The 25,221-nt window shown below is 46.7% G+C and overlaps 1 protein-coding gene across 1 annotated transcript in view; it reads right to left on the bottom strand.

Annotated features, from left to right (window-relative positions):
* VANGL1 (VANGL planar cell polarity protein 1) overlaps positions 1–25,221 on the bottom strand; it is a 46,456-nt gene that overhangs the window by 9,321 nt on the left and 11,914 nt on the right. The window contains exons 4-5 of the mRNA XM_066175287.1: positions 22,717–23,324; positions 3,293–3,426 (exon numbers count right to left, since the gene is read on the bottom strand). Coding sequence (XP_066031384.1) covers positions 3,293–3,426; positions 22,717–23,324 — 742 coding nt within the window. The remainder of the gene's footprint in view (positions 1–3,292; positions 3,427–22,716; positions 23,325–25,221) is intronic.

Here is a 25,221-nt window from a genome sequence, read left to right as displayed (position 1 = left end):
TCAGTGCCACAGCGCTGGGGCTGGGACAGACCAGCACCCCACGGCACTTGTCACACATGCTCTGGGGCTCCAGCCTTCCCAGCCAACCCTATAAACCCTTCCCTGGTCCTCAGGAGCTCCAGCAGAAACCCTGCAAGGCAGCACCGGCTTAGAGAGGGCGTTCTGGCACGTGGACAAGGGAAGTTAGTTGGGATGGAGGGTCTCACACAATACACACAAAGGCAGAGTGAGGTGAACATGCCAAGGATGCAACTTACCCCCCATTATATATGCTTTCAGTTTGAAGGCAAGGGCAGCTGGAGCATATCACATTTCAGCACCAAGACAGTGTGAGAGCACAAAAAGTGAGAAGTTGGAAAGAGGAGAGAGACAAACACAAGAACATAATGAGATGTGGAGATGAATAAATGAAAACCAAACTCCAGACAGTTATTTGCAGGAAGGGGAAACAGGATGCAGGGGACAGCAGGGTCACCTTTAGACAAAGCATAGGGTTTCCCAGAAGGGCAGATGCTGTCAGAGCAGCAGTCCCACAGTAGGGTAAGATGGGGTCTATATGTGCACTAGCTTCTCATGGCACTCTGAGCAGCACCTGCCATTAGAGCTTCTGCTGCTGTTTACGGATCCTACACAGACACAGGAACAAGGAAGCTGCAATCTGCTCTGTAACACCCAGTCAGTCCACAGAGCTGTCTACTACAAGACCTTAACTAGTGACCTTAAAATACAGTACTAAGTTCTGCAACTCTCCCATGAAGCCCTCAGCTCTGGCTTTTCAGGTAGGGAGAAAAAAAAAAGGTTGCCCCAGAAGAGTTTACAAATTCTTCTGTCCAGATGGAGGGCAGAAGTGGGTCTACCCAGAGAGAAGTGGTAGTATAGGACTGCCTCCAAGCCACCAAGAGCTGATTTGTGCCAAACTGCTCTGAATGCCCACGCTCTCAGCTGGCACTGGTTAAGGCAAATCAATTGCACAGACACGCTCAAAATTGTTCTGCTCAAGCAAGGGCAACTCTTTTTAATTTTTTTCCTAAAAAGCCCACACCAGATTCCAAGACAGAAGCCTGAAACTCAGGAGTGGGAAGAACAAGCACTCACACAAATAGCTTCTTAAGAATCTAAACATTTCAGACTTTGTTTGACAGCCTTGAAATGGAGGATATGACTCAAGGGAGACACTAGCTCCCAAATTTGGGTTACATTTGTAATTTGCCTCGTTGACTAGGCCTGGCAATGAAAATCCTGGTTTTGAAGGTGAACCTCCCCACTCTGCATAAGAGAGATTACAGCAATATGTTTTTTTTTCCTGGCTGCTGCAGTATCAAACACAAAAGCTGTCAACAAATTAGGCTGCCTTAATAGCATTACTGTCTCTTTACAACAGGTGTATAAGAGACTGTCAGGCTGCCAGGGTAAGCTGCAGCCAGAGCTACACTCTACTTTGTAAGATGGATGGAATCTTCTTAAGGACATGCCTCTAAGCCTGAGATTTCCATGTCCACAAAGGCAGCATCATTGCACACAGAACAGCCCAGGCAACCATGACTGCCCCAGAAGGGAAGGCAGGGGTTTCCAGGCCCTGGCAGGTTCACAAGCTTGACACTTGGGAAGGCCTGCCAGCCACATCTGCAGCTTGCTTCTGGTTCCTTCTCTTCTAACAAAGCTTGACAAGCTAGCAGCTTCTGAGGCACTCACACTGCCAGACTGACAGTCTTTTCTCTGAGCTTGGGAGTCCCACTGCCCCAGCACGTGCTGCAGGAAAAGAAAACACACTAACTCCTGAAGAGATACTGCAGTGCAGAAGACAAGCCAGTAATCAAGAATGGCACATCCTGCAGCCAGCCTGGCAGGCTGTGGGGTCTGAATAGCGTGCAGACACCTGTGGGATCAGGAGGCCCTCACCTTCCCTACACCAGGCCTCACGGAGAGCAATCAGCTGGAATGAATGATTTCACCTCTAGAAAAACGCTGAGCATTTCTGTTTGCATGTCTGATTGCTTCCCCTCTCCACCACAACTCAACCAAGAGCATCACTCCAGGAAGCAAAGGACACATAATGGGCAACCTGTCCTTCCCCTTCCCTCGCTTCCCCCTTCCTCTGTCATGATGGGAATATCTCACTGCGAGAATCTAGACCTCCAATTAATGTTATGGACTCAGGAATGCTGCATGAGGTTGGAGAGGCCTTTAGGATAAGGTCTTTGAAACTCACCAAAAATGAAAAAAATCCAAACAAACAAACAAACAAACAAAAAGGAAAATAAAACCAAATGATTCCACACCCATAAGGCACGGAAATTTCGTTGAAAGCAAAACAATCATGTCTCATGTTTTTCCATATGACAGATATTCTTCATATTTCAGTCTCCACACCATACACAGAGAGCCTCCTTACACAGCTAAGTCCCTTCACTCACCTCTTCCCAGCTCTCAGAGCCTTTCAAATACTAAGAAATTCATGGGCAGGACGTGCCTTTGACACATTTTGTCACACAACTTCAGCCATCCTTCACCATAAAAACTTTGCTACTCAACTTTGACTCTCCCAAAGGAATGTGCACCTCTATAAAGGCTACTGGGCACGCCCTGCTTAACAAGGGTGACTTTCACTGATGGGGTTTGAGTGTCAAATTATTAAGTCTAGTTTTCACTGCTTTAAGCATCCACATATCCATGCCTCAGTTCGTCCATCGTCCATCCATCCATCCGCTTTTCTAAAGCCCCAAAGCTTGAAAACTGTTTGCAGAAAGGCAAAGCTCAATGGGGATCGTTATCTGTGTTTGAATTTCCATGGCCACGGGTGAGCCAGGCATAGCTCATTTAGTGCCGAGGCTGCAGGCTGATAAGCATCACTTTACTGCTGCTTATACCGTGGCTCCTTCACTTTCCTGAAGGCTGCATGTGAATGCAGCACAATAAACGACTGGGGAACTCATTTAAGTTAAAAGTTGTATTTATCGTACTATCGAAGCTAAAGAGATGACCCAAGGGTGACAAAAAGCAGAGGCTGCTTGACACAAGCAGTGGCACTGAAAAGTGTCAATCCACATGACAATTAAGCCCGACCCAAAACGTGGCCATTCCACCTGGCAAAGACAAAAGCCTTATAGAGGGCTAAACACATCTGTAAAGTCATCTGGAACTGGCAAACTCAGCACTAGCTAGGAAGATTTCCAGCAAGAGACAAGGACTTGGCAAAGCAAAAAGGTGAGAATGTGTGCATAACAAAGCATAAAGCAAACCCAGCCCTTCCCCATCCCACCCAGTCTCAGAGACTACATTTTACCTCACCTACCATCAACATTGTAGACTTTCAGGCCAGCCATGTGCTTGGCTGCTCGGGATTTGGAGGCTGTTAACAAGGCTGGGTTGTAGACTGTGAAATCTCGGTAGTAATTTTCCAGAACCACCAGTGCAGCTCGTTGGATGCTGGGGAATTAAGAAAAAATAAAGTAAGACAAATCCTCTCAGATCGAAACAAGCTCTCTTGTTTCCATAAAATATTGAAAAAAAAAAAAAAAAACAAAAAAGAAAGGAAGGAAGAATTGTGATGCTACTCGGAACAGAGTCGTCACGCCTACAGGACCGTGCAATACACAGAATATTAATTACTCTCTCTAGGACCTGAAATTTCATTTGAGATGCGAGATAAGTATCTCTGCCCTCAGCTCAATAGGAGGATGTCAGGAAATCCCTAAACAAGGGCAGCACATAAAGTGAACCACTAGGCTGCCTGCAGCACGGGAAATCACAGAACAAGAGCTCAGCCCACCTCGGCAGTACAATCACTGCTGCAGAGACTTTCCTCAGGCTGGAGACCAGAATACCCCACGGGTTTTGCTGTAGCTGGCCAGCTTGGATGGAGGGACCAGCTCAGGACGGACGCTGTTCCTTCTGTGTCATTTCCAGCCGCACCTCGCAGCTCCTCAGACCTCCTCCATCCCAGCACTGACAAGAGTGCGATCTCTTCAGCTTTCACAGCAAGATAAGATCGCTGCCTGAGGAGTAGGGCTGCCGGATTACCTCAGTACTGCTTGTTAAATCCCCGGCTAGGGACAGAACGAGGAGCAGTGGCACTCCCTCCATCCCTTTGAAGGGATGCCTTTACATAAAATGATGACACACGGGAGCAAAACAAACACACGCGCCAGCAGCAGGAAAGGCTCAACCCAGAGGTATCTCCCTTTGCGATCATTTTGACAACGGAGAGAGGGAGATGTCTGTAGGCACAGTTACCAACAAATCGGCCAGCATTTCAAAACAAGCCCGAGCTCTGGTGTTTAAAAATGCGGGAGGAGGACACAGCTCTCTCCATGCTGCTCTGGCTCTGTGCCTCAGCGTGGCACCCGACTGGCAGCGGCACCCTCAGCAGATCACCGAGATCACCCATTCAGCCAGCTGGAGTTTGCCAAGGAGCCACACTAAAAATAATTCTCGTGCGTTCAAAATTAAAGTGTAATTGCCGACACGTTTGTTGCCAGTTAATTGGAAAGGTCAGGCTTACCAACAAGGCCTCTCCGAAGGAAAGCAACGAAGTGTTCTCACACGTTACAACATAGAAAGAAAACACTACAAGGACTGTAACGTGGGAAAAGAAGACGTTAACAAATTAAGCTCTAAATTCAGTGCTCAGCGCTACCGCAGATTCTGCATGTGTTCCCGGGGGAGCAATTTAAATTTTCTTGTGCTTTGTGCTAATATTAAACTTCTGCATCACACCCAAGTAATTTAAACACACACACACACCCCACCATCCTCACTCTACCGCTGCCACACTCCCACTGATCAGTGAATTAGGCACAGATGCCAGCCCATTCAAGAGATTCTGAGAAAGAAGAACAAACCCAGACTTGTTCACCGAGTAGGTTCATCAGCTGTGTACCTTTGAGAGGATAATTTTAGCTTTTGAAGCAAATTCCATCCTTAAGATTGTTCGGAGGGGTCTTTTGGATCCAACTAGAGCATCTTAAAGAAGCTTTACCTTTCAGGTGCCACTCCCTTATAATTCCTCACCTTATATTTGGTAAAAGCAACTCCACTTAGGCACTCAGCTACTGATTTGTGACAAAGAGCCACTAGTTAACCAAGGAAACAATTTTCACTTGCTAAAATAGTACAGACTGATCCACTGCCAGAGACACATAGATGCTGACACAGAACAGGTGAAAGCCATTTTATTTCTCCCTGCCACATTTCTGATTTCTACCGTGTATTTGCTGCAGCCTATAAACAAAATTTCATAAAAGTAATCATGTGGCAGCAGCACATATCCCCCCTTCTGACTGCAAACATGATCAAGTTTTTCCATCTCTGCTTCCCAGGAAGATAAAACTCCATAGAATTTCATCACAAAACACAATGTTTGGAAAACTAGGACCAACTCAAAACAGGAAGATAAAAATGAACACTTATTCTCTGTTAATACAATATACTCATTTCAAACATCACTGGAACTTCCACCCCAGCACTGGGAAATGTTTGGGAGCTCCACTGACCAATTAGCTCTATTAGGACAAAACACAACGCATCACAGCAGAGAATAATTTATTTTTATACATACACATTTTCCCTGGACCCCACCGACAGCATTATCATCAGGATGCCAGCTTTCCCCACCTAACATCCCTTCCATCCCCTCATTAAACAACCTTCCCCACCAATTCATTGGCGCGTGCACTCAAAACCCAAGCACAACAAAGCTTTTACACTGCAGCAAGCAACGATTATTGCCCTGAAAATTAAAGCCCAGGTATTTGTTGCTCATGCAAATCCAGTACAGGGTAAATCCCACACAGGAGATACCCCAGTCACACACGGGTCTGCTCTCTGGAAGAGAAATGTAATAAGCATCAGTCTCCTGGATTTCTACCAGCCCATTTCCATCTCCCATGTAGTCCATTCTAAGCACGGCAGGTTAGGAAGACAACTACAACTACAAATCTTCAAATTCTTTGCTACAAGAAAAAAAAAAAAATTAGAAGCCGCAGACAAGTAAATTAAAAGGGTCACAATAATTTGCAAGAGCAAGGAAAAGGCTGAATCAGAGCCTCCTGGGCCGTGTTGCTCAACCTCTTCACCCACATCAAGGGGAAGCCTCACCCTGCCCAGCTCAGGACAGCCAGCCCTGCCCCACACGGGTGCTCAAAGCAATAAGAACCCGCACCCCGACCAGGCACAGCACCCCAAGCACGGCACCAGGGCACCCCACGCTCTTGTGCAACACCACACACCGGGAGGAGGACAACCCCGGGCATGAGAGCATCCAGAGCATCCGGCAAGCAAACACCAAGGAAGTCCGCCGTCTCCCGACAGCAATCCAGGCTTTTCGGGCTTCCCACTGCAGGGCAGAGCCTCGCAGGGCTGCCCTGCGAGCAAGGTGAAGCGGCTGCAGGAAGCCGCCTCTCCACCCACACGGCAGCTCCAGCGGGAATGGGAGCTGGCAGCCTTCCTGCAGGCCCCGTCTGGAGAGGCGGCTTCCTCGCAGAGTTCAGCACCATGTCGGTCACGGCATTCATTCACCCCGCGTCTCAGCAAGCCGCGCCGAGGCTCTCCTTTTGTTCAGCACTCGGAAAGAATGGGGAGGGGCAGGAAGAAAACGAACAGAAAGTTTCGATACTTAATCATCCGTAAGAAAGAGGTCAGAGTGAGCATCGTCCCATCGAGAGGGTCTGGCAGCCCAGTGTATTCCAGGCATTGTAGAAAACTACCGGAATGCAGAAAAAGCGAAGCACGGAAACACAAAAATCATCATAGAAAGGCTTGGGTTGGAAGGGACCTTAAAGATCATCTAGTTCTAACGCCACCCCCGCCGTGGGCCGAGTACAAAAATCAGGACACAAAAAGCATTTCCATGCAACAGTTCAGATTCAAAACTCATGGCACGAGAGGAAAACCCCTTGCACAATCCAGCAGCCTACTGGAAACAGAGTTTTCCTAGCAGGCAGTGTCAGTGAGGCTCTACGCTTTGCTGCTTTGTGTTTTGTGCAGTTGGAGGGTTGCTTGTTTCCAACTATTATTTTTACTCCCCTGAAGAAGGCCATGTCGCAGCATGCTGCCAAGAGGGAAAGCAAACAAGCAGACCCAGCAGAAGCACAGGGTACCTCGGTGGCATTTGGCAGCAGAGAAATGCAGAGCTCTTTACTAACAGCAATGAATTAACTTTTACACGGCATCCAAGGAAGTGGAGGAGGGGACTATGTGACACAAAGGTAGCAAGTATTTTTTTCTCTCAAAAGGGTAAGTCAGGACCAGTTTTGCCTGAATATTTGCTGCTCCAAAAGATTTGAATATTTGCAGTCTTGCCATACACTGCGCCTCAGAGGCCATTTTGACTTTGTATTTGCCTTCTGTGACAACTACACCAATACTGAAACTGGCTATTCTTAGAGGATTTCTAGGGAAACGGGCCAGTACTATACTGAAGCAAAGCACAAGGAAAGAAGCCTGTTTATATCATCAAAATACTGGCTTTGGACACTGGTGGTTTCTAGGAAAAGGGGTTTGAGTTTTATGAAGTGGTGGGGGAGGGCTGGTGAAAATAAAAAATAAGGAGAGAAAAAAAAGATTAAAAATTGAAGCCACGCCTTCATGCACCTGTCACTCACATGGTTTTAGCAGTTTTGTGCTTTCCTGCCAAACTAGAAACGTAGCCTGTCATGGTACTGTACCAAATATCAGCAGACACTGAGAATCATCGAGGGCAGAGGAGTGCCCCATGCTTTTGCAACAGATCTATGTACACATCCAGAAAGAGCTGAGCTGTTTGCTACCAGAGCATTCTTGCTATGGATGCAGATCTTGCAGCATCAGGGTTTAGAGTGAGCCACACACACCTAAAATACACAGGGATAGTCAGAGGTTGGATGACTGCTGTGCTAATTGTGGGCTGAGGAAGCCTGAGGTTATTTAATCGAATGGTTCCCAGCACAGACTCCTCTCCTCCAAACAACACTTTTAAAAACATTCTTCAAAACAGACACAGTATCAAAACAAGCTAAGGTCTCTGGGCACATAAAACACTTGTCACAGCCAATTGGGAAGTTTCGCACCTCCAAGAAAAGCTAAGAAAAGATTCCACTACACAGTCTTCCAAGGAGAGTCAGCTTTGCCTTACCAGACGTCTCCAGCCTAGAACTGCATCGAGCTTGCCTACTGCAAGAGATACTGAGGTCTTCTGGGGCACTGAGCTGCTCATCCACAGCACTTTGTACTCTCTAGCAGTGCTGTCAGCTCACACCCAACAGGCTCAGAAGGCTGCTCTGCTCTCCCTTGCCATACAATCACATCTCCCTCCCAGAAAACTCCCCCCCCCCCTTTTTTTTTTTCCTTTCTCATACACTTTTGCCAGGGCACAGAGCTAGGGCTCAAGCTCCCGATCCTTCACCATGCTGGCCTGTTTTCGCAGAGCAAAGTCACCAGAGCTAGAAATAAAACTGGAAATAGACAATTGAAGTCAAAATGCTTCCCACACCAACACCCCTGCTGAGGAAGATTACAGAAGGGATTACCACCATCCTCTATGCAGCTCTGCCTGACACAGCTACAGGTGAGGCCAGCACAGGCTACCCAGATAGATGACCCTGGGCAGCACTGCCACACCAGGGGCCATGAGCTGCCAAGACACAAGGAATCTGGTATTCTCTGTCCTTCCCAAGCAACACCTTGGAGCAAGGCTCCGGAGAAGACCAAGGTCACGCAGAAGCACAAATGCCTTGGCTACGGTTTTGTCCTCTCCAGTAAACAGAGCCCGAGTCAGATCTCAGCAGAGATGCCAAAGACAAGGAACTGCTCCAGCAGTTGTGGCCAAACAAGCAGAGCAGAAAAATGCCTTTTGATCGTCATAACTACAAGAGCATTTCAGTTTGGTACAGTCAAGAGAACAGGACTGCAGCTCCCAGGAAAAGGAAAATCACGTTTTCTTGTCAGACAACCACAACTGAGATCTCCACTTGGCTAAGGCAGGCAAGCACAATCCTCACCCACCCTGGAACAGGCACCGGGCAACCAGGACACAGCAAGTTTGTTTTAGATACCCAACTTCTGGCATTTGGTGAGGCAGGGAAAAGAATTTGCAAGGCCAAACCTTTATCAGGGAAGGGAAGAAAACCTCGTCACTGCAGCAGGTTGTCAGCATGATGGCAGCACAGCTGCTGCCCCCAAGGAAGCCAACATCCATCCGTTAATGATGTAATTTATATGGAACCCAAACACACACAAAGTTTGCCCCAGTTTTGCAGCGACCCATCTCCATCTTTTCTCTGCCCTCACAGGCTTTTTTAACAACATGGAAAGAAAAGGACAGGAATTTAAAGTGTGTCCCCATCTATATCCAACATTGGACATCTGAACAACACAACTGCTGTATATTTAAGGAGAGTGCCAGCCCAGTTTCTAACCGCAGATCTCCCCTTTTCTGCACTGTGCAGTCCAAGACACATTGCCCTTCAAAAGACATTATAAGTCTCATCTTTTGCAAGACAAGAATCCCATTCAACACACCAGCTGAGCAACACAATAGTTCACTGCTGAGGTAGAAGGGATTTCAACATGGAAATTTTCTGAATGAGAGAGTAGAATTTGTTTTCAGGTTGGGTCTGCGGTTTGTTTTCCTCAAACCCCAAAAGCAGCCTAATCAAAACCCTCCAGTACAGGTGAAAAAGACCCCTGCAAGTCTACTACTAACTTTGCTGTTACATTTGAGTGTTTTCATTTTGAAGGGAAGCTGTGAGTATTTTTAAAAACCAGGATTTTACAGGAGGGTATGACCAAACTTGGGGGCTGGGGGGAAATCAACTCCTTTACCTCATACAAACCAAACAAGCTACTTACTTAAGCCTTCCTGAGGAATCCTATAAAAGCACTCCCAAGCCAGCACTAAAAAGATGCTGCTACAGAAGTACAGAGCACGAAGTTTTAGCCAGCAGCTATAAAACCCCAGTAAACCCAATGGCATGCTCCCACTGCAGTTCTCCTGATAAACTTCCAAGCTTGATAACACAGGAAGTTAACTGGTCTTTAGGGTACCAGCACATAGCCTGAATGTTTTCCCAAGTCACCTTTATTGGTAGAACCTCAAAACTTGATGAATGCTTTCCCAACAGCTGCAGTGCCCTTCCTTCCAACAGCTAAAGGTGGCAGCTAGCATAACAAACTAGGAAAAAAACCCAGAACACTACTGGAAATATGTAATGAGGAGGAAGAGGAAGAGAGCACAGTCCTTTCACTCAAGGAGTGGTCCAAAAGGTCCAATAATATGATTTGCCAGGAAAGGACAATCACTGTGTTGAGGTCAGATGCACCACACTTCCTCAGTAACACAGTGAACATCTCGTTTCACAGTATGTGGTGTCAAGGTACACAAAGATCATAAGGACACTTGTTACCCCCAACATCAAATTCAAGAGACAGAAAAAGAAATAAGTGATAGAAGTCCAACATGAGTTTTAGAAACAATGGAGGTTCTGGAGCACCAGAAGAGCTTCCTATGGAAGGCAGAGGACTCTCTTTAAAAAAAACCGACAAGATTTAATCCCTTGCTGAGACTAAGCTTCTTGCCAGGTTCCCTGTATACAATTCTAGGAGGCTTTATTGCAGCAGGTCAGCCTAGGTAACTGGGAAGGTTGCCTTCCAGCCCCTCACAGAACAGCAACGGGAGTTTAACATGTGGCAAAGCCACTTGGCTCCAGTTGCCTCAACCCATCCATGGGGATGGGTGAGTGTACAACAAGAGCAGCTTCATGAGCTGCATCTGAAAGAGCCGCTTGTGAAAGCCTGAACATGTGGTGCAACAAACTTCTCCCTCAGCCTGAGGAAGCCATATGCCAGGAGAGCAGGCTCCAAAGCAAACTGCCCACATCCTCTTAAGCCAAGACCACCTCTCCAAAGGGAGCAGCGTGTGTGGGGAGGTTGTCAAGCACTTACTCACCATCCAGATACCTAGCAGAACCACTAAATCCAAATGGTACAGCTCATGGATTAGCCAGGGCACAAAAGCAGCTTTCAGGCACTCACAGCTTGGGCTGCATTTCAGCCAGTTCCTCAGACACCAATAACCACATGCAGATGCCCCAACAGCTCTCAAACTAGACACCCCCTTCCCTTTGATGCCATACAACACATTCAAACAGGCAAAGGCACTACCTTCTCATCAAACAGAAAGACAACACTTGCTACCAGCATCTCATTGCTCCAGGGTCTGCTGCAACACAGACAAGAAACATGAGAGGCAAAGGAGCTGCCCGTGCCCTGCCATGCATCTGCCATGTCCCAGACACCTGCAGTGAGCCAAAGCAACACCTGGCCAGACATCCACACCTCAAGCCCAACCCAGCACTCTCAGGAGCCACTAGCAGTTTAACTGGACCTGGAGAGCAGCAGCTACTGGATCCCGGAGCAAGAGCTCAGAAAGGGGTTTTTCCAAGGGCACTGCTAGCACACTAAACATTTGTCTCCATGATATGGTTTTGCCAAGTGGTGGGGATATCCTCAAGGGACCTAATGAGAATACTATCTTGGTTATTCATGGAAAAGAACAAACCACGAGCAAACCACCAACTATTGCCTGCTCACACTAAAGGAAAGCCAAAGATATGAAAGGCTTTCTTCATCTATTGAGCAAATTGGCAGTTTGGGGAGGAAAGAGAAGTGAGAGAACACAAAGAGGACAACTTAATTGAAAAGGTGATGGGAAGAAGCTGCTGCTGAGCTTTCCCCACAAACCTGCACAGCGTGGTAGACACAGGCACCCCAGAAATACACGGGTGTTGACAAAGCAGGGACAAGTTGGCTTCCCTAGGCACTGTGGGTGCTGCATGCAGCTGCCAGCAGTCCACACCAAATTTGACCCTGTGACCAATTTGAGAGAGTCAGGGACACTGTTGAACCCAATCTTACAGTTAACATTTGCACAGCTGAGCAGATTATTGAGACCAATGAGCCCTGCGGAAGGAGATCTGCATGACACAAGATAATAATTTACAAAGTCCAGTCTCACCCCTGGGGATATGACTGTAAACCAAATCCAGAAGTATGCTGCCATCCATTTGTGCAACACGTCCAGCTCTGAATCTCCAAGGACAGGACCTGAGGTGCTCAAGACCAATCCCTCATGCTTGGGCCAAGGCAGGTCCCCTGTAGGTCAGATGGACTGGGGAGGAGAAGCAAGGACTGGAGGCTCTCCTTTCCCCAAAACTCAGCAGAGGAGCAAACTTTTGCAGACATCCCTGACCCACCAAGGAGGGCTCCACAGACTGCAGGAATCTATGGGGCCTGATGGGATTTAGGCAATAATCCTCAAAGAGCTGGCTGATGTCATCGCAAAGCCTCTCTTGAGGATTTTAGAGCAGTCACTGGCCCGATTTTCAAGAAGGGCAAGAAGGAGGATCCCAGATACTACAGGCCTGTCAGTGTCACTTCAGTGCCTGGTAGAGTGATGGAGAAGATTATTCTGGGAGGTATTGAAAAACATCTGAAAGTGTGATGACAACACAGTCATCACTCACAGCCAGCACAGCTTCATGAGATGAAAGTCCTGCTTCTCAAAACTCATTGCCTTTCATGACAAGGTAACCCAGCTAGTCGATCAAGGGAAGCCAGTTGGTGTAATCTTTTTGGATTTCAGTAAAGTTTTTGATACTGTCTCTCACAGGATCCTACTGGACAAGATGTCCAGCATTCAGCTGGACAAACACATCCTGTGATGGGTGAGCAACTGGGTCAGGCACAAGGGGTTACAGTGAATGGTGTGACATCAGACTGGAGACCTGTCACTAGTGCCGTTCCACAGGGCTCCATCCTCAGCCCTGTGCTCTTCAACATCTTCATAAATGCCTTGGACACAGGATTGGAAGGGATACTAAGCAATTTTGCAGATGATACAAAAGTGGGAGGAACAGCTGATGATCTTGAAGGCAGGGAGGCCCTGCAGAGAGACCCAGACAAGCGACAGGGTTTGGCAATTACCAACCATGTGAATGGTTTCAACAAGGGCAAGTGACGGATTCTGCACCTGGGATGGGGCAATTCTGGATGTAAAGACAGACTGGGGAATAAGATGCTGTAAAACATTGCCACAGAAAGGGACCTGGGGGTCCTGGTCAATGGCAAGTTCAATATCAGTCCACAGCCATGAGAGAATTCCATCCTGCATCTTTCCCTCCATCAAACCTTTCCTCTGCCACCACAAGCCTTTGCAACCATTAAACACCACAAGGGTAGTTAAGAAGACTGCAGAAATTAAACTGAGCAAAATAATCCAAGCAGAAAAATACACACACAAACTGCAAAGCTACATGGATAATAGAGATATAAATTACCAGTTCCCCAATTCCACCACTGCATTGCTGTGCAACTAGACAATATTTCTTTGGGAGGGGTGAGGAAGGGATCAGGCTGCTGACAGGATTTTTTTCTGCAGCAGCATCAGCTTAAGAAGTGATGCAGAACTATGATCAAACATTTATGTAATTGAGGGGTGTACCGAGTATTTCTGAGGGAGGTGTAACCTCTTTCAAAAGTTTCTACACACTTGAGGTTGCATTTAGGATTTAGGGAGTTTCAAACAAGTCAGGGGGACAGAACAATACCAAGGTGTTCTTTACCTTCTGAACACAGGAGTTAGGAGCAAGATCATGAGCTTCCCCTGCATGCAAGGGTGAGTTGAGACAGGCACTTAGTGCAGACACAAGGGATGAAATACCAGACACCCCCAAGTCCTGAGTCACAGGGCACCCGTCAGCTTCCAGGTCAAGCACCCAGGAGCCCTACAGAAATCATATGGGCAGAAGGAAACATATGGGACCCTGGATTACCATTTCCAGTTCCTGGGAGCAGCATAATCCATGATAGAGATGTATTTTCTCTTCCCAGCATACATGCATGCTATGCCTCTGATTAGTCTGAGCCTAAAAAAAAGTATATGCAGGAGCTGGCAGGTATGGTAAGAACTAAGAGTCTGCATTTACATGACAGAATTTAGAGCCTGTTCATGCTTCAAATTAGGCCACTCTTTAGCCAAGGAAATCTTCAAGTTACGTTAATAGTAATGAAGTAACCAAGGGTGAGGCTTTTTGTTAGTAGTATTTTTGAGGGTGGGAGAAGAGGTTAGATACTGATTTAGGGGATTTCTTTACATCAAAGCTAAGAAGTACAGCTTTAATTCCAAGGAAATAAAATGTTCAAAGCTTCTACTGGCAGCGAAACTCCAGTGCCGTAATAGGACTTTACATTTAGATGCTGCAGCCACAAAACATCAGCATTCAGCTCCTGATCCTACAGCTGCCTGGTCACATGCTCTCTCAGGAAAGAGAACCATCTCTTATTTGACTCCCCGGTGGGGATGGGATTAATGTGGCAAGACTTTGAATAAGGTTGTCTTTTGAGTCAATAGAGCAGCTTTAACTTGTTCCAGGATTCCTCTCAAAACCTTTGGGGATGTTATTCTCCTGCAAGCCTATGAAGACAGGCCTGAAGAGGCAGCATCCATGTCAGCCACAAGCAGACCTTTGCACACAGAGGGTTATCAGCTCTCAAACTCAAACAGCATCCCTCCACCACACAGCATCCCTCACAAAGCACCACCCCAGCAAGCTCTGCACAAGCAAGAGTCACCTGATTTTACAACAGCACTCAGCAACCCTACAAAACAACACCGGGGCCACCAGGACCCGACCTGCACCTCCAAGCAGAGAAAAAAATCCAGCCTCAGCACGGATGCACATAACCCTCCACCAGGACTAGAGGAATGCAAGCCAGAGTCAGCAGCCTGAAGCTCCAAACCACGGCCAAGGTCCGTAGTGCTGTGCCAAGAATCTGTTTTCCTGTCAGCCAGGGAATAGCTCTCCCCACACTGTCAGTTGATGGCCCCACTTGACCTACACCGAACAAAAGAAATTTAAGCACTGAAGTTCATTTAAGCATGTGCTGGAGGGGCAATCAATTTATAAGTGAAAATATTGACCTCAATTTTATAGTCATCAATAAATGAAAAAAAAATTAAAATTCCATTACTACCACACAGCTCCCTATTAACTTTTCCTTACTTCTTCAGGGTAGAGTCAGGAATTAGCTTCCACGTTTATTGGACTTCACTTGTTGTGCTATATCAGAACTGTAAGTTCACAATTCCTTGTCCTCTTAGCAAAACGTGAGCCTCCACTTTTCCCCCAAATGGCACACACCTCACTTCTTTGCAGAATATTTCTATTTCATCATTCACCACATGAGACAGATGTCAAAAGGTTGAGGGGGTGGATTTTTTTTTTTATTTTTGCAGCATTCAAAGATAAAAGTACCTTCACGGCCACAAAATTTGTTGGGCAGCTTAGGGAGGCCATCTGTCTCTGTGGGTGGTATGCACAGGCACTTCAGAGGGCACGGACAGCAGCGGAACAGAAATTCCATGACAAACCCCCTAAGTACAGGGTAGGCTGGAGTGCATACCGTTCTTGGACTTCTGGGCAGAGATGGTTTTGAAAGACAAGCCAACAAGAAAGGAAATCCCGGCAGATGAACCCAATGGCATTTCCTCCACACCACTTCTTTCAGGAAGATGAAGCTGAGCAGCTCCTCACCAGGGAGCAAGTAACACTGTGCTGGCCCTGTGGGTTAATAATTGACAGCGGGCACTTCACCTGCAAGTAGGCTTGTAAACTTTTAAAGTATTAAGTATTCCAAAAATGCAAGACTGCTTCAGGGTATATCAATTAGCCTGCACCACTTGCCCTTGCTGCCTGGTGCATCTGCAGGAGCATAGATAAGTCTGGTACCTGCCCTGGTGTCTGGTGCACTCAGCTCACGCTCCTCCCAGCAAGGAGGAGAGGAGAGATGGTGTGTGCACAGAAGGTGCTGGGGGTGATCAGGGATCAAGATCAAGGAAGGGAGTAGAGAAGAGTAGAAAGATGTGGGCATAGCAGTTCCCCCAGCTCTGCCCCCTTTATCAAAAGGAGGAGCAGTCCCATATGAAAAGCCATATGTAAAATCTGGAAACCGTACGCAGAAAGGTCAGAGGCTAGGAAAACATGCTTCTTTCAGAAAAGCACACCCTCCAAGGCTTCGGAGACAGACTTTACTGCATCAGAAACTCCCAGAGAAGTCGTGAATGTTGTCAATACTGATGGTCCATCCTAGATTTTCCCCTCACCTCTAATGAGGAGTACCTAGCATTCCTGGAGCTTGCTGTTCACTTCTGTCACAAACCAGCAGCCTCTTAATGAGGTGTTGCTCTGACCCATGTCATAAGCCCTAGCTGAACTTTGCTGGCAATACACCCCTTGCACCACCCAACAGACCCTTGTAAAACAGAACAAGGCACCATTCCCATAACTCATCTGGTACATCAAAGGAGACTGCTTCCTACTCAGCAGGGAACAGCACTTTTTTTCTTTTTTTCAGAGGCTACTGGAAAATTTCCTTCTGCAATTCCACGCGTACCTATCTCTGCAGCACCATCCTCCAGAGGTGAGGCAGCAGACACAGGCAGGGGGGAAAGGTATGGCCTGTGACTAAAAATGGTTAAGAATGTGGCTGAAAATCTCTTCCCATAAAAGTCATTATCAGTTCACCCACAAGCCAGAGCTTTCTTTCCTATTCCATGACTACTTCAGGGCACGGGGTGTTTGAAAGGTGCTAATGCTCAGCTGCCCACTGTGAACAAGTTCTGCAAGTTTAGGACTGGGAGCGTGGAAAAGCAGCCCAGAGGAGTTGCAAGAAGTTGCAGAGATGATAAGTTGCAAAAAAGTGGTTGTAAACGCAGTTTGGTGAAGTGCTGCTGGAGAGACACTGGGCTGGGGGTCACAAGTCTGACACCTCTCAGTGCTAAAGAAGCTGCTCTGGAGGAGACTCCTCAGTTTCCCCAGGAGCTTCACACTTGCAGACGCAATTAACACCCACTTAGCCGGCTATCCCAGAACTTCTTGGGAGGGGAGAGTGATCAACGCTGGTGCTCATCCCATTTGGTGATGGGCAGGAGAAACACAAACGGGCATCAGGACGCCTTGTACAGATTTCAGGACAGGGAAAATGTATTCAAGAACAAGGCTAATTTCACACAGGCCGGAGGCTCTGGCAACAGGGCTGGTTTGCAAAGTCTGTGTAACATGCTGTTCTAGCAAGCTCCTGCAATCAAAGCAGCAGGACAGTTAATAATATGTTTTGCTGCAGAACAAGGTAAAAACTCATCAGCTCGATCTGTTTCATCAGTGTGCATCACTACAGAAGACGGTGAGGCTGAAGAAACCCCAAGGAGAAAGGAGGGCCAGTGTAATTCCTCAAGTCCCTGGGAACACAGAGCAAACAAACTGCACACGGGAGAAGGAGAAGCCTGGAGTGTCTCCAGCAGGATTTAGCTCGGCAGGTTCAGCACTGCATTATGGTGGCACCAATACTTGTCCTGCAGTCCCTTCTGGCTGCCCTACTGGAAACAGAAATATCCCAGAAGTGTATGCCTGGGCTCAGTCACGCTATGAAGGAACAATGCAATAAGACACACATTATGAAGTTCCTTCACGAGAAACCAGCAAGATTTCAGCAGCTCTTGCTCAGGGAAGAGATCCAACTGCCTAAACCCATGGTTACAGCCGTGCTAGAAACAGAAACCCAGGTGTCTATATTCCATGGAAGCTTCCCTTCTGAGGAGCAGAAAGATTTTAGAGCAGCATAAGTGTCGATACAACTCCAGCCAAGAGCAATCTGTACAAATTGTTCAGTTCAAATGCTGACCACGTGCTCTTCATTAGCACCCTCGATATGGGGAGGCATATTTGAGCAACAAGATCAGGTGTCAAGGCTTACAAATGCAGGCTGGAATATGGAGAAGCCTATTCCCACTCCTTAGCCCTCAACAGTGAACGAAGTACCAGTGGCACCAAGGGATGCCTGACCAGAGAGCATTCGTCAGATTTATCAGTAAATACTGACAACCTAGAAATCAGCTTTTTAAGCAACAGGTCCAACAAATACCCAAAGCAGCTGGGAGACAAGGCTGAAAGTGCTCCCCTTGCACAGAACATGTCTGCATCTACTTTTTGTTTGCTCTTTTCTTTATTTTCTTGCAGCTGGTGGTGCAGGCCACCAGGTCTCTCAGTAAGGTATTGATAATTCCTGCAGGGAAGGTACAGGGTTTTCAGAGATAGGTACTTGTTTTGGGGAAGCAGCTGTTCCCTTCCTGAATTTTTAAACCACAGTTCAGCAAACACCTATGCAAACGGAGATGGGCAATAGGAGTCCAGGCAATGTTCAAGCACACTTTTGTCATACAGAATTGCTATTTCTGAGTACCAAGCTTCTCTTGATTAGATTGACAAAAGAACACTGACCAGCTCACAGCCATCTGCAAAACTTGAACCCCAATTCCAAAGGTGTACACAGGCTCCCCCACCAGCTTCCTAGCCACCTAGCTCATGAAGGCAAGCCCGCAACAGAAAGGACAGTGTCCTGGTTTTCTCCGGGATTGCGTTACTTTTCTTCCTAGTAAACTGATGTTTGGATTGTTGCTAAGTACTGCTTACTCTAAGTCAAGGACTTTTCAGTTTCCCATGCTCTGCCTTTCAGTGACGAGTTGCACAAGAAGCTGGGAGGGAGCACAGCCAGGAGAGCTGACCCAAACTGGCCAAAGGGATATTCCATACCACAAAACGTCATGCCCAGTGTATCAACTGAGGACAGCTGGCCAGGAGCCACCAATCACTGCCTGGGAATGGGATGGGCATCAGTCGGTGGGTGGAGAACAACTGTATTGAGCATTACTTGGGTTTTATTTCTCTCTCTCTCCCCTCTTCATCACAATTACAAATATCACTGTCATTATAATTAGTATTGTATTTTACATTATTAAAATATTAAACTGTTCTTATATCAACGCACAGATTTTACCTTTTTTTCTGATTCTCATCCCCATCCTACAGAGCAAGGTGTGAGTGAGGGGCTGCGTGGTACTTACTTGCTGGCTGGGGTAAACCATGACAGACAGAAAAGAAGACTGACACTCCTGCTCCTTTAAACAGCCCAACACAAGATGAACTATCACAGCCCTGCTCCTCATATACCTGCTGCAAGGATGAGCAAAAGGGAGGAGAAGGACCCACTCTCAAACATTTCTAACCTCAGAAAACCAAGACTAACTATACTGCAGCCCAACATTCAGTCTATGTGAAAGATCAGTAATTACCACGTGTATTGCATGACATTCATTTTCTTGAACTGTCTAGACTAGCAGAGCTCTAGGGTGGGAAAGAGTATTCACGGGATAGGAAGGCAATATGGTTAGCAAAGGAGGGGTTTCTCCAGCAAGATCCTTCCTACACCGTTTCTGAGCCATAAAGACAGTACTGAACTCTGGGTGACAAGCATCATCAGCGTCCCTATTTATAGGGAAAAACTGAAGCTGCAAATCCAAGCCTCCACCAGCAAAAGTATCATCCTTTCAACTGAAAAGTTATCTACTTTTGTGCTCCCCCACCTTTGTTTCCCTTTCAAAGTCTCGCCGTCATTCCCACCCAACCTCCTGCATTTTCCCAGGCTTGACCTTTCCCGCATCTCTGCTGCTCCCTGCTCTTTACCCACACATACAACCAGAAAGCATCTGCCCTGCGTGGCCACCCTTCCTACCAGGAGCAGCAGAGCAGTCAGTGAGCTGAGACTTGGCACCACACTCATCAAGACTCCTATTTAATTTTTTACCTCCCCCCTCCAAGCTCCTGAATCAATGCCAAAGGGAACGTTCGTTTTGGCAGTCAAGTCTCCCAGAAGAAAAGTTATAGCCAAAGTGCTGGGGGTGGGACCAAGCCAGCCTATTAATAGGCTGATTAGAACATGAATTTGGGGAACTACTCCCAAATATGCTTACCCTCCTGGACCTAGGGCTCTCAGGGGTGGAGTGGAATACCTAACTCAGCACTTTCAACTTCTTCACTGCATCTGGAGCCAAGGAGGGTGGAAAATCCTGTCTGTACCCTGCCCTGCAAAAACATGGTTTGCCAGAAGGGCGGCTGAGCTATTGTTTTCTTCCCTTCTCCCCCAGAAAACATACTGCTCTCATACTTATATAGTAACCCCCTCCGCCTCACCAGAAAAGACCTAGAATTGGAAAGCTTCCATCTTGGATTAAAAAGGGTGATATCAACAATTTTGCTGTGAAGAAAAAAAAAACCCAGAACTACTCCAAGAAGCAACAGTGAACAATATAAGATGTCTTGAGTCCCTTCTCACCACCAGCTTCTCCAGAGCACACTAGATTGCTGACAGACTCCATGGATTGTTGGTGATCAAAACTTTTAAGATATTTGAGAGCACAAAGAGACAAAAGGTTTTGATTTCAGGAGACAGATTGCTATACCTGTTAAACAAAGCAAGCTGCTTCCTTCCAGGTGGCAGCTCAGAACCTCACCAAGACCCCTTCAAAAGTGTTAGGATGAGGCAAGCATGCATGGTGGCAAACAGAGCCCAAAGGCAACAGCAAGTGATATATGCCTACTCCATCATAGTAGGAACCATCTCTCCAGCACACCCACAAGGCTGCTTCTCCAGCCTTCCTGAAATCCAGACTGTCCTTGCCTCGCATGTCTTCACATTCTCCCATCAACAGACCTCCCACTCCAGCCTCATGCCTCAGCCAGAGAAACAGGGGCAGAAGGCAGCACCTTGTGATCCCAATCTACATTTCATCAAAAAGCATGACAAGACCTTAATGAAAACTGCAAAATTATGCTGTGAAGATGATCAAGTTCTCATTTTTTTCCCCACGTTTCACAAACATCTCACAATCCTAAGTCCTTAGAAGCTGAAGGAGATATCAACTACGTTCACTATTTACAGTTTGTCACATTGGAGCCACACTCTTTATCAAGATCAGAAGCTCTTACCACTTACACACAAGTAACACACAGAGAAGACAAACTCTTCCTTAGCTGGGAGACACCCAGCCCCTGATCAAACCTACAGCTTTACCTTTGCAGTAGTAAATACGGAAAGACACATAGGTTTCAAAACACATGTCAATACACATTATGCTCATCTGTCAAACAAAGGAAAAAGCAACACTAATTTAGCACTATCAGACACGCTTGATGAGACTCCTCTGTAAGACAAGACTCTGCAGCACCCATGTGCTGCATGGCTTGCATTCAATGTACCAAATGAAACTGAAATCAGCTTGTCAACAAATGAGAAGTTACAAATTTTCATACATCTCAGGTTTTACAACTCTTTGCTGCTTCACCCAACACATTTCAAAACCCTGCTGCAAAAAAAGAATTGGAGAAAACACTGTTTCTAACACACGCACTATTTAAATATTCAGGCATTGATTCTCAAGCCAATTCTTTGCCTCCAATGGCAAGTAAGACATGCAGACTTTGGCAGGTGTAGGATCTCAGTTCCTCTGAACACAAACCCACAATCTACCACCAAGCAAACTCTCTCAAACCAAATCTGCTGTATGTGTGTATCTGGCTAAATACAGACACATACCAAACTTTCTCTGCAGAATTCACTTATGATTGAACTGCCTCATCACACCTCAAGGCACAATACTGTGGAACAGGGAAACTCTGGTAATCATCTTTCCATCTCTCTCATCATATAGGTTATGCTGGATCACTGACCACAGAGCAATTAAGCTCAAAAAAGTTGATTTCACAAGAAAACCGATAGATATTAGTACATTTCTTGAAATCCTGAAAGAGACACTTAAGTCAACGGGTGCACTTCGATCATAGAAGAAGGGCTCTCACCTTCACATTTTACAGAGAAGGAAAACAAAGCAGAGTCCAGACTTATTTTACCCAACAGGCCTCGAGTTCTTCTTTCTCCAGGAGAAAACTCCGGGACTTCAGCTTCAACCACTAAATCTGCTTCAAAGCAATTCCACTGCTAAGCTAATGGCTGCAGGAGACTGTTCCTACATCCACTTAAACCAGCAGAGGCTAATCTCTTCATCTGCCACAGATACACATGCCACTGGGGTCTGGACAGGATAAGCTGAACAGATGTTTAAGTGCACATTCAGCCTGGGGAATCATCTCCAGAGCTCAGCTGCCAGCTTCACAGGACACAGGAACTAAGGGATTTCTGGAGTGCTTTGCAGGACACAGGAACTAAGGCAATTCAGACACCTGTCCTTTTTTGTACCGTTGCTGAGGGAAGCACTAATGCCAGCAGGAGGATGGGAGCAGCATGTATGTCATACCTACAGCTCCCAAATATTCCCAAATACATCCAACCCAGCAAACTGATGGCAAAAAGACCATCATGCCACAAAACCTTCAGCCCCTACCACGTGGCCTGGCCTGCTGTCAGGAGTCTCTGAGCAGTTATGCTCTGTATGGCCTGAAGGGCTGCTCCCAAAGCAGTGCCTGGCCCGTACAATCAAAAGGCACAAGGCAGCTCCAACTACACAACGAGAGCTCCCCATTTTCCTCCAGTAAGGAGACAGGGAAAGAAGCTCAGAGAAAGATCTTAAAGACCTCATCAGGCATTGCCCATTGACCATCCCAAAGTTATGACATCAGCTTTTTTCATTTACTGAAATGCACAGGACTCCTCTGAGGAGGGTACAACCTCTCCCGCACTCAGAGAGGGGGCGGGGAGATTCAGCTGAGTAACTTTGGAGGGTCTCTAGGAAGTCTTCTGGGGGAAGACTCAGGAACCAGCAAAAACACATACTCAAATGCAGCTAATGCTTCAAAGCCACACTTATCAACACAGACTCCAAGGGCTCGCACCTACCTGAGGTGTCCCAAGCTGTAGTATCGCGACTCTCCGTCGGTGGAGCGAACCACCTTGACAGTGAACATGGGCTGCAGCTGCCGCAGCTCCAGCAGCACGATGGCCAGGTAGTGGATGAAGAGCAGGGCATCCACCAGGGACACGGCGTACTGCACTATCCCTTGGTAGTTGGTGTCCTTCGAGTCCAAGATGCGAACGCCGTAGAAGAGCCAGTAGGAAAACACAAAGAGGAATATGAGGACCAGCAGAAGGGCCCGAAACACAAACACCCTTGGTAGGTCTGCCTTGGGCTGGCGGAAGAAAAGAGCCCAGGTCCCGATCAGGAGAATGAGGAGTTTAAACGCCACAGAGATGAACAGTCCCTCACAGACAGTACCACACGGCTCCAGATCGTCTCGCCACAGGATCTGGGGTAACAGAATGAAGGCAATGGGGGTAAGGAAGACTAGGAGTCCGAGAACAGCTGCCACTGTTAAGCCCAGGTAACGTTTGCAGTCCAACCCAACGCTGTCTTCCAGATCCTTACTGATCCGGGCAATGTCCTCCTGGGAAATACTGTGCTCAGAGGTGCCTGTGATTGCTGTCGTGGTCTCACCCCAGTTGTCATCCTGAAGGAGGAAGAGATAGATAGAAATAACATTGAAACAATCAGGCTATTCCTTCCAGATGTTCTATTTTTCTTGCCTGGAAAGACTGCTACAACAGCCTTATGATCCAGAAAAAATACACAGCAAAAGCAACACCTCAAAAACAGTGAATAATCAACCCTGACTATTAGTAAGGCTTTGGAAACAACAGCAACTTGTCCAAACCAGTGACTATAAACATTAGGTGCTAAAAGCCCATAAATGCAGAGCAGGTAGCTCAGCTTGCTGTGCCACTCACTGTACCCCCAGAGGTTCTTCTTCCAGCTCATTTAACAAGTAACATGACATAAGTCTTGGAAACTGCAGTAATCACCAGTTCCCATGTCCAGGGCAAGGACTAGTATTCTTCCAACCCACAAATTCTGCAGTGCAACTGCACCACAAAAGCACCTGGAAGGGAAATTTTCATTTCAGCGTTTCAAGCCAGTTGTTGTTGTTACACAATCAAAAGCATGTTCACACATTATTTTTCCATCCCTAACAGAAGCAACCACACCTCTAGCAAGTTCCTCCACTTCATTGTCTTTTATTCTCCTCTACAGTAGCACTGCCCTCAGCAGCTGACAATCTAACAAAAGTTCAGTTAAACCAACACACCACAGGTGATCACAGAGGATATTTTCAGGTATGGGGCTTTTAAGTTTAGAGGATCCTAGACTGCCAAGTAGCTCTGGTATTACAATCCAGGCCATTGTCAGAAGCCACTAACTCACAAAGAGGCTTACCTGAAATACAGTCACCATACAGGCAAGTTTCAGATTACATTACCTGTTCTGAAAGTCTCATTTCTTCCCTAGCTAACATCAGACAATGTCTGCATTGGTTCTCCCATGCTACAATGCCTCCAACTGCTCCTTCCACGTGCTGGCACAGCCAAAGAGTTACACTGACATGTAGGGATTTGACTCACAGCTGCTGCTGGAGTGACTCATGCACATGGAGGCTCCTGATGCTTCCCACAAGGGCATGCCAAAGAGTGGCAATGCATGTGGCTCTGCTGCTTGGCACCTGGCACCTCTGCAGCCGCAATGCTCATTCAGAACCACAGTTTTGCTTTTCTTCCTGAGAATATCTTCCTGCAGCCTGTGTCATTAATAGCATTTACAACTTCCCTCAGACTTCTCCAACTGCACATGCTGACCAAAACAACTTACTTGAACGAGACAGGCATAATTTTAAACCTTTAGTCACTTCTTTTTTTAAGAGCTAGAGGAAAGTCTTTGGGAAAGGAGTAGACTGAAGCAGCACAACTACTCTGAACAATTCCCAACTCCAGGGATTTAACTTCTAATGCACTCCAAGACATGAATGCCTCCCATGCCTAGAGCAGTAGGGTTTTGAGACAGACCAACCACAAATAGTCAGCATCTTGAATTAATATGAGGGTTTTTTTGAGTCACTTCTCACCAAAGAAGAGGCCCCAGAACTGATATCTGCATTGTAGTATGTCCTGAAAGGCAGCAAATTCCTACCACACTGCCCTCTTTAACAGCGTCTCTGCAATTTAAGCATTCCAACTATTTTATGTTTACGCATTAAATACTTCTGCATAGTTTCCTCCATTTGATGAGCTGCAAAACTGTGCAGAAAAGAGAAGGGACAGGAACACCAGAGCAGCTTCAGGCTACATCCCAGAAGACAACATGCAACCCTAGTCACAGTTTTGTCCTCACAACTCTTTTCACTTTGAAAAAGTGGACAACAGCCTAATTCAAAAAAATGTGCATTTATACGGAACCACAGACTCAGAGAATACTTTGGGTTGAAATGGACTTTAAAGATCATCCAGTTCCAACCCTCCTGCCATGGGCAGGGACACCTTCCACCAGATCAGGTTGCTCAAAGCCCCACCTAACCC

The sequence above is a fragment of the Chamaea fasciata genome, unplaced genomic scaffold, assembly GCF_029207755.1.
Source record: "Chamaea fasciata isolate MVZ Bird 193981 ecotype frontalis unplaced genomic scaffold, bChaFas1.0.hap1 SCAF_2, whole genome shotgun sequence".
Taxonomy (NCBI): Eukaryota; Metazoa; Chordata; class Aves; order Passeriformes; family Sylviidae; genus Chamaea; species Chamaea fasciata.
This window is presented reverse-complemented; position numbering and strand designations above follow the sequence as displayed.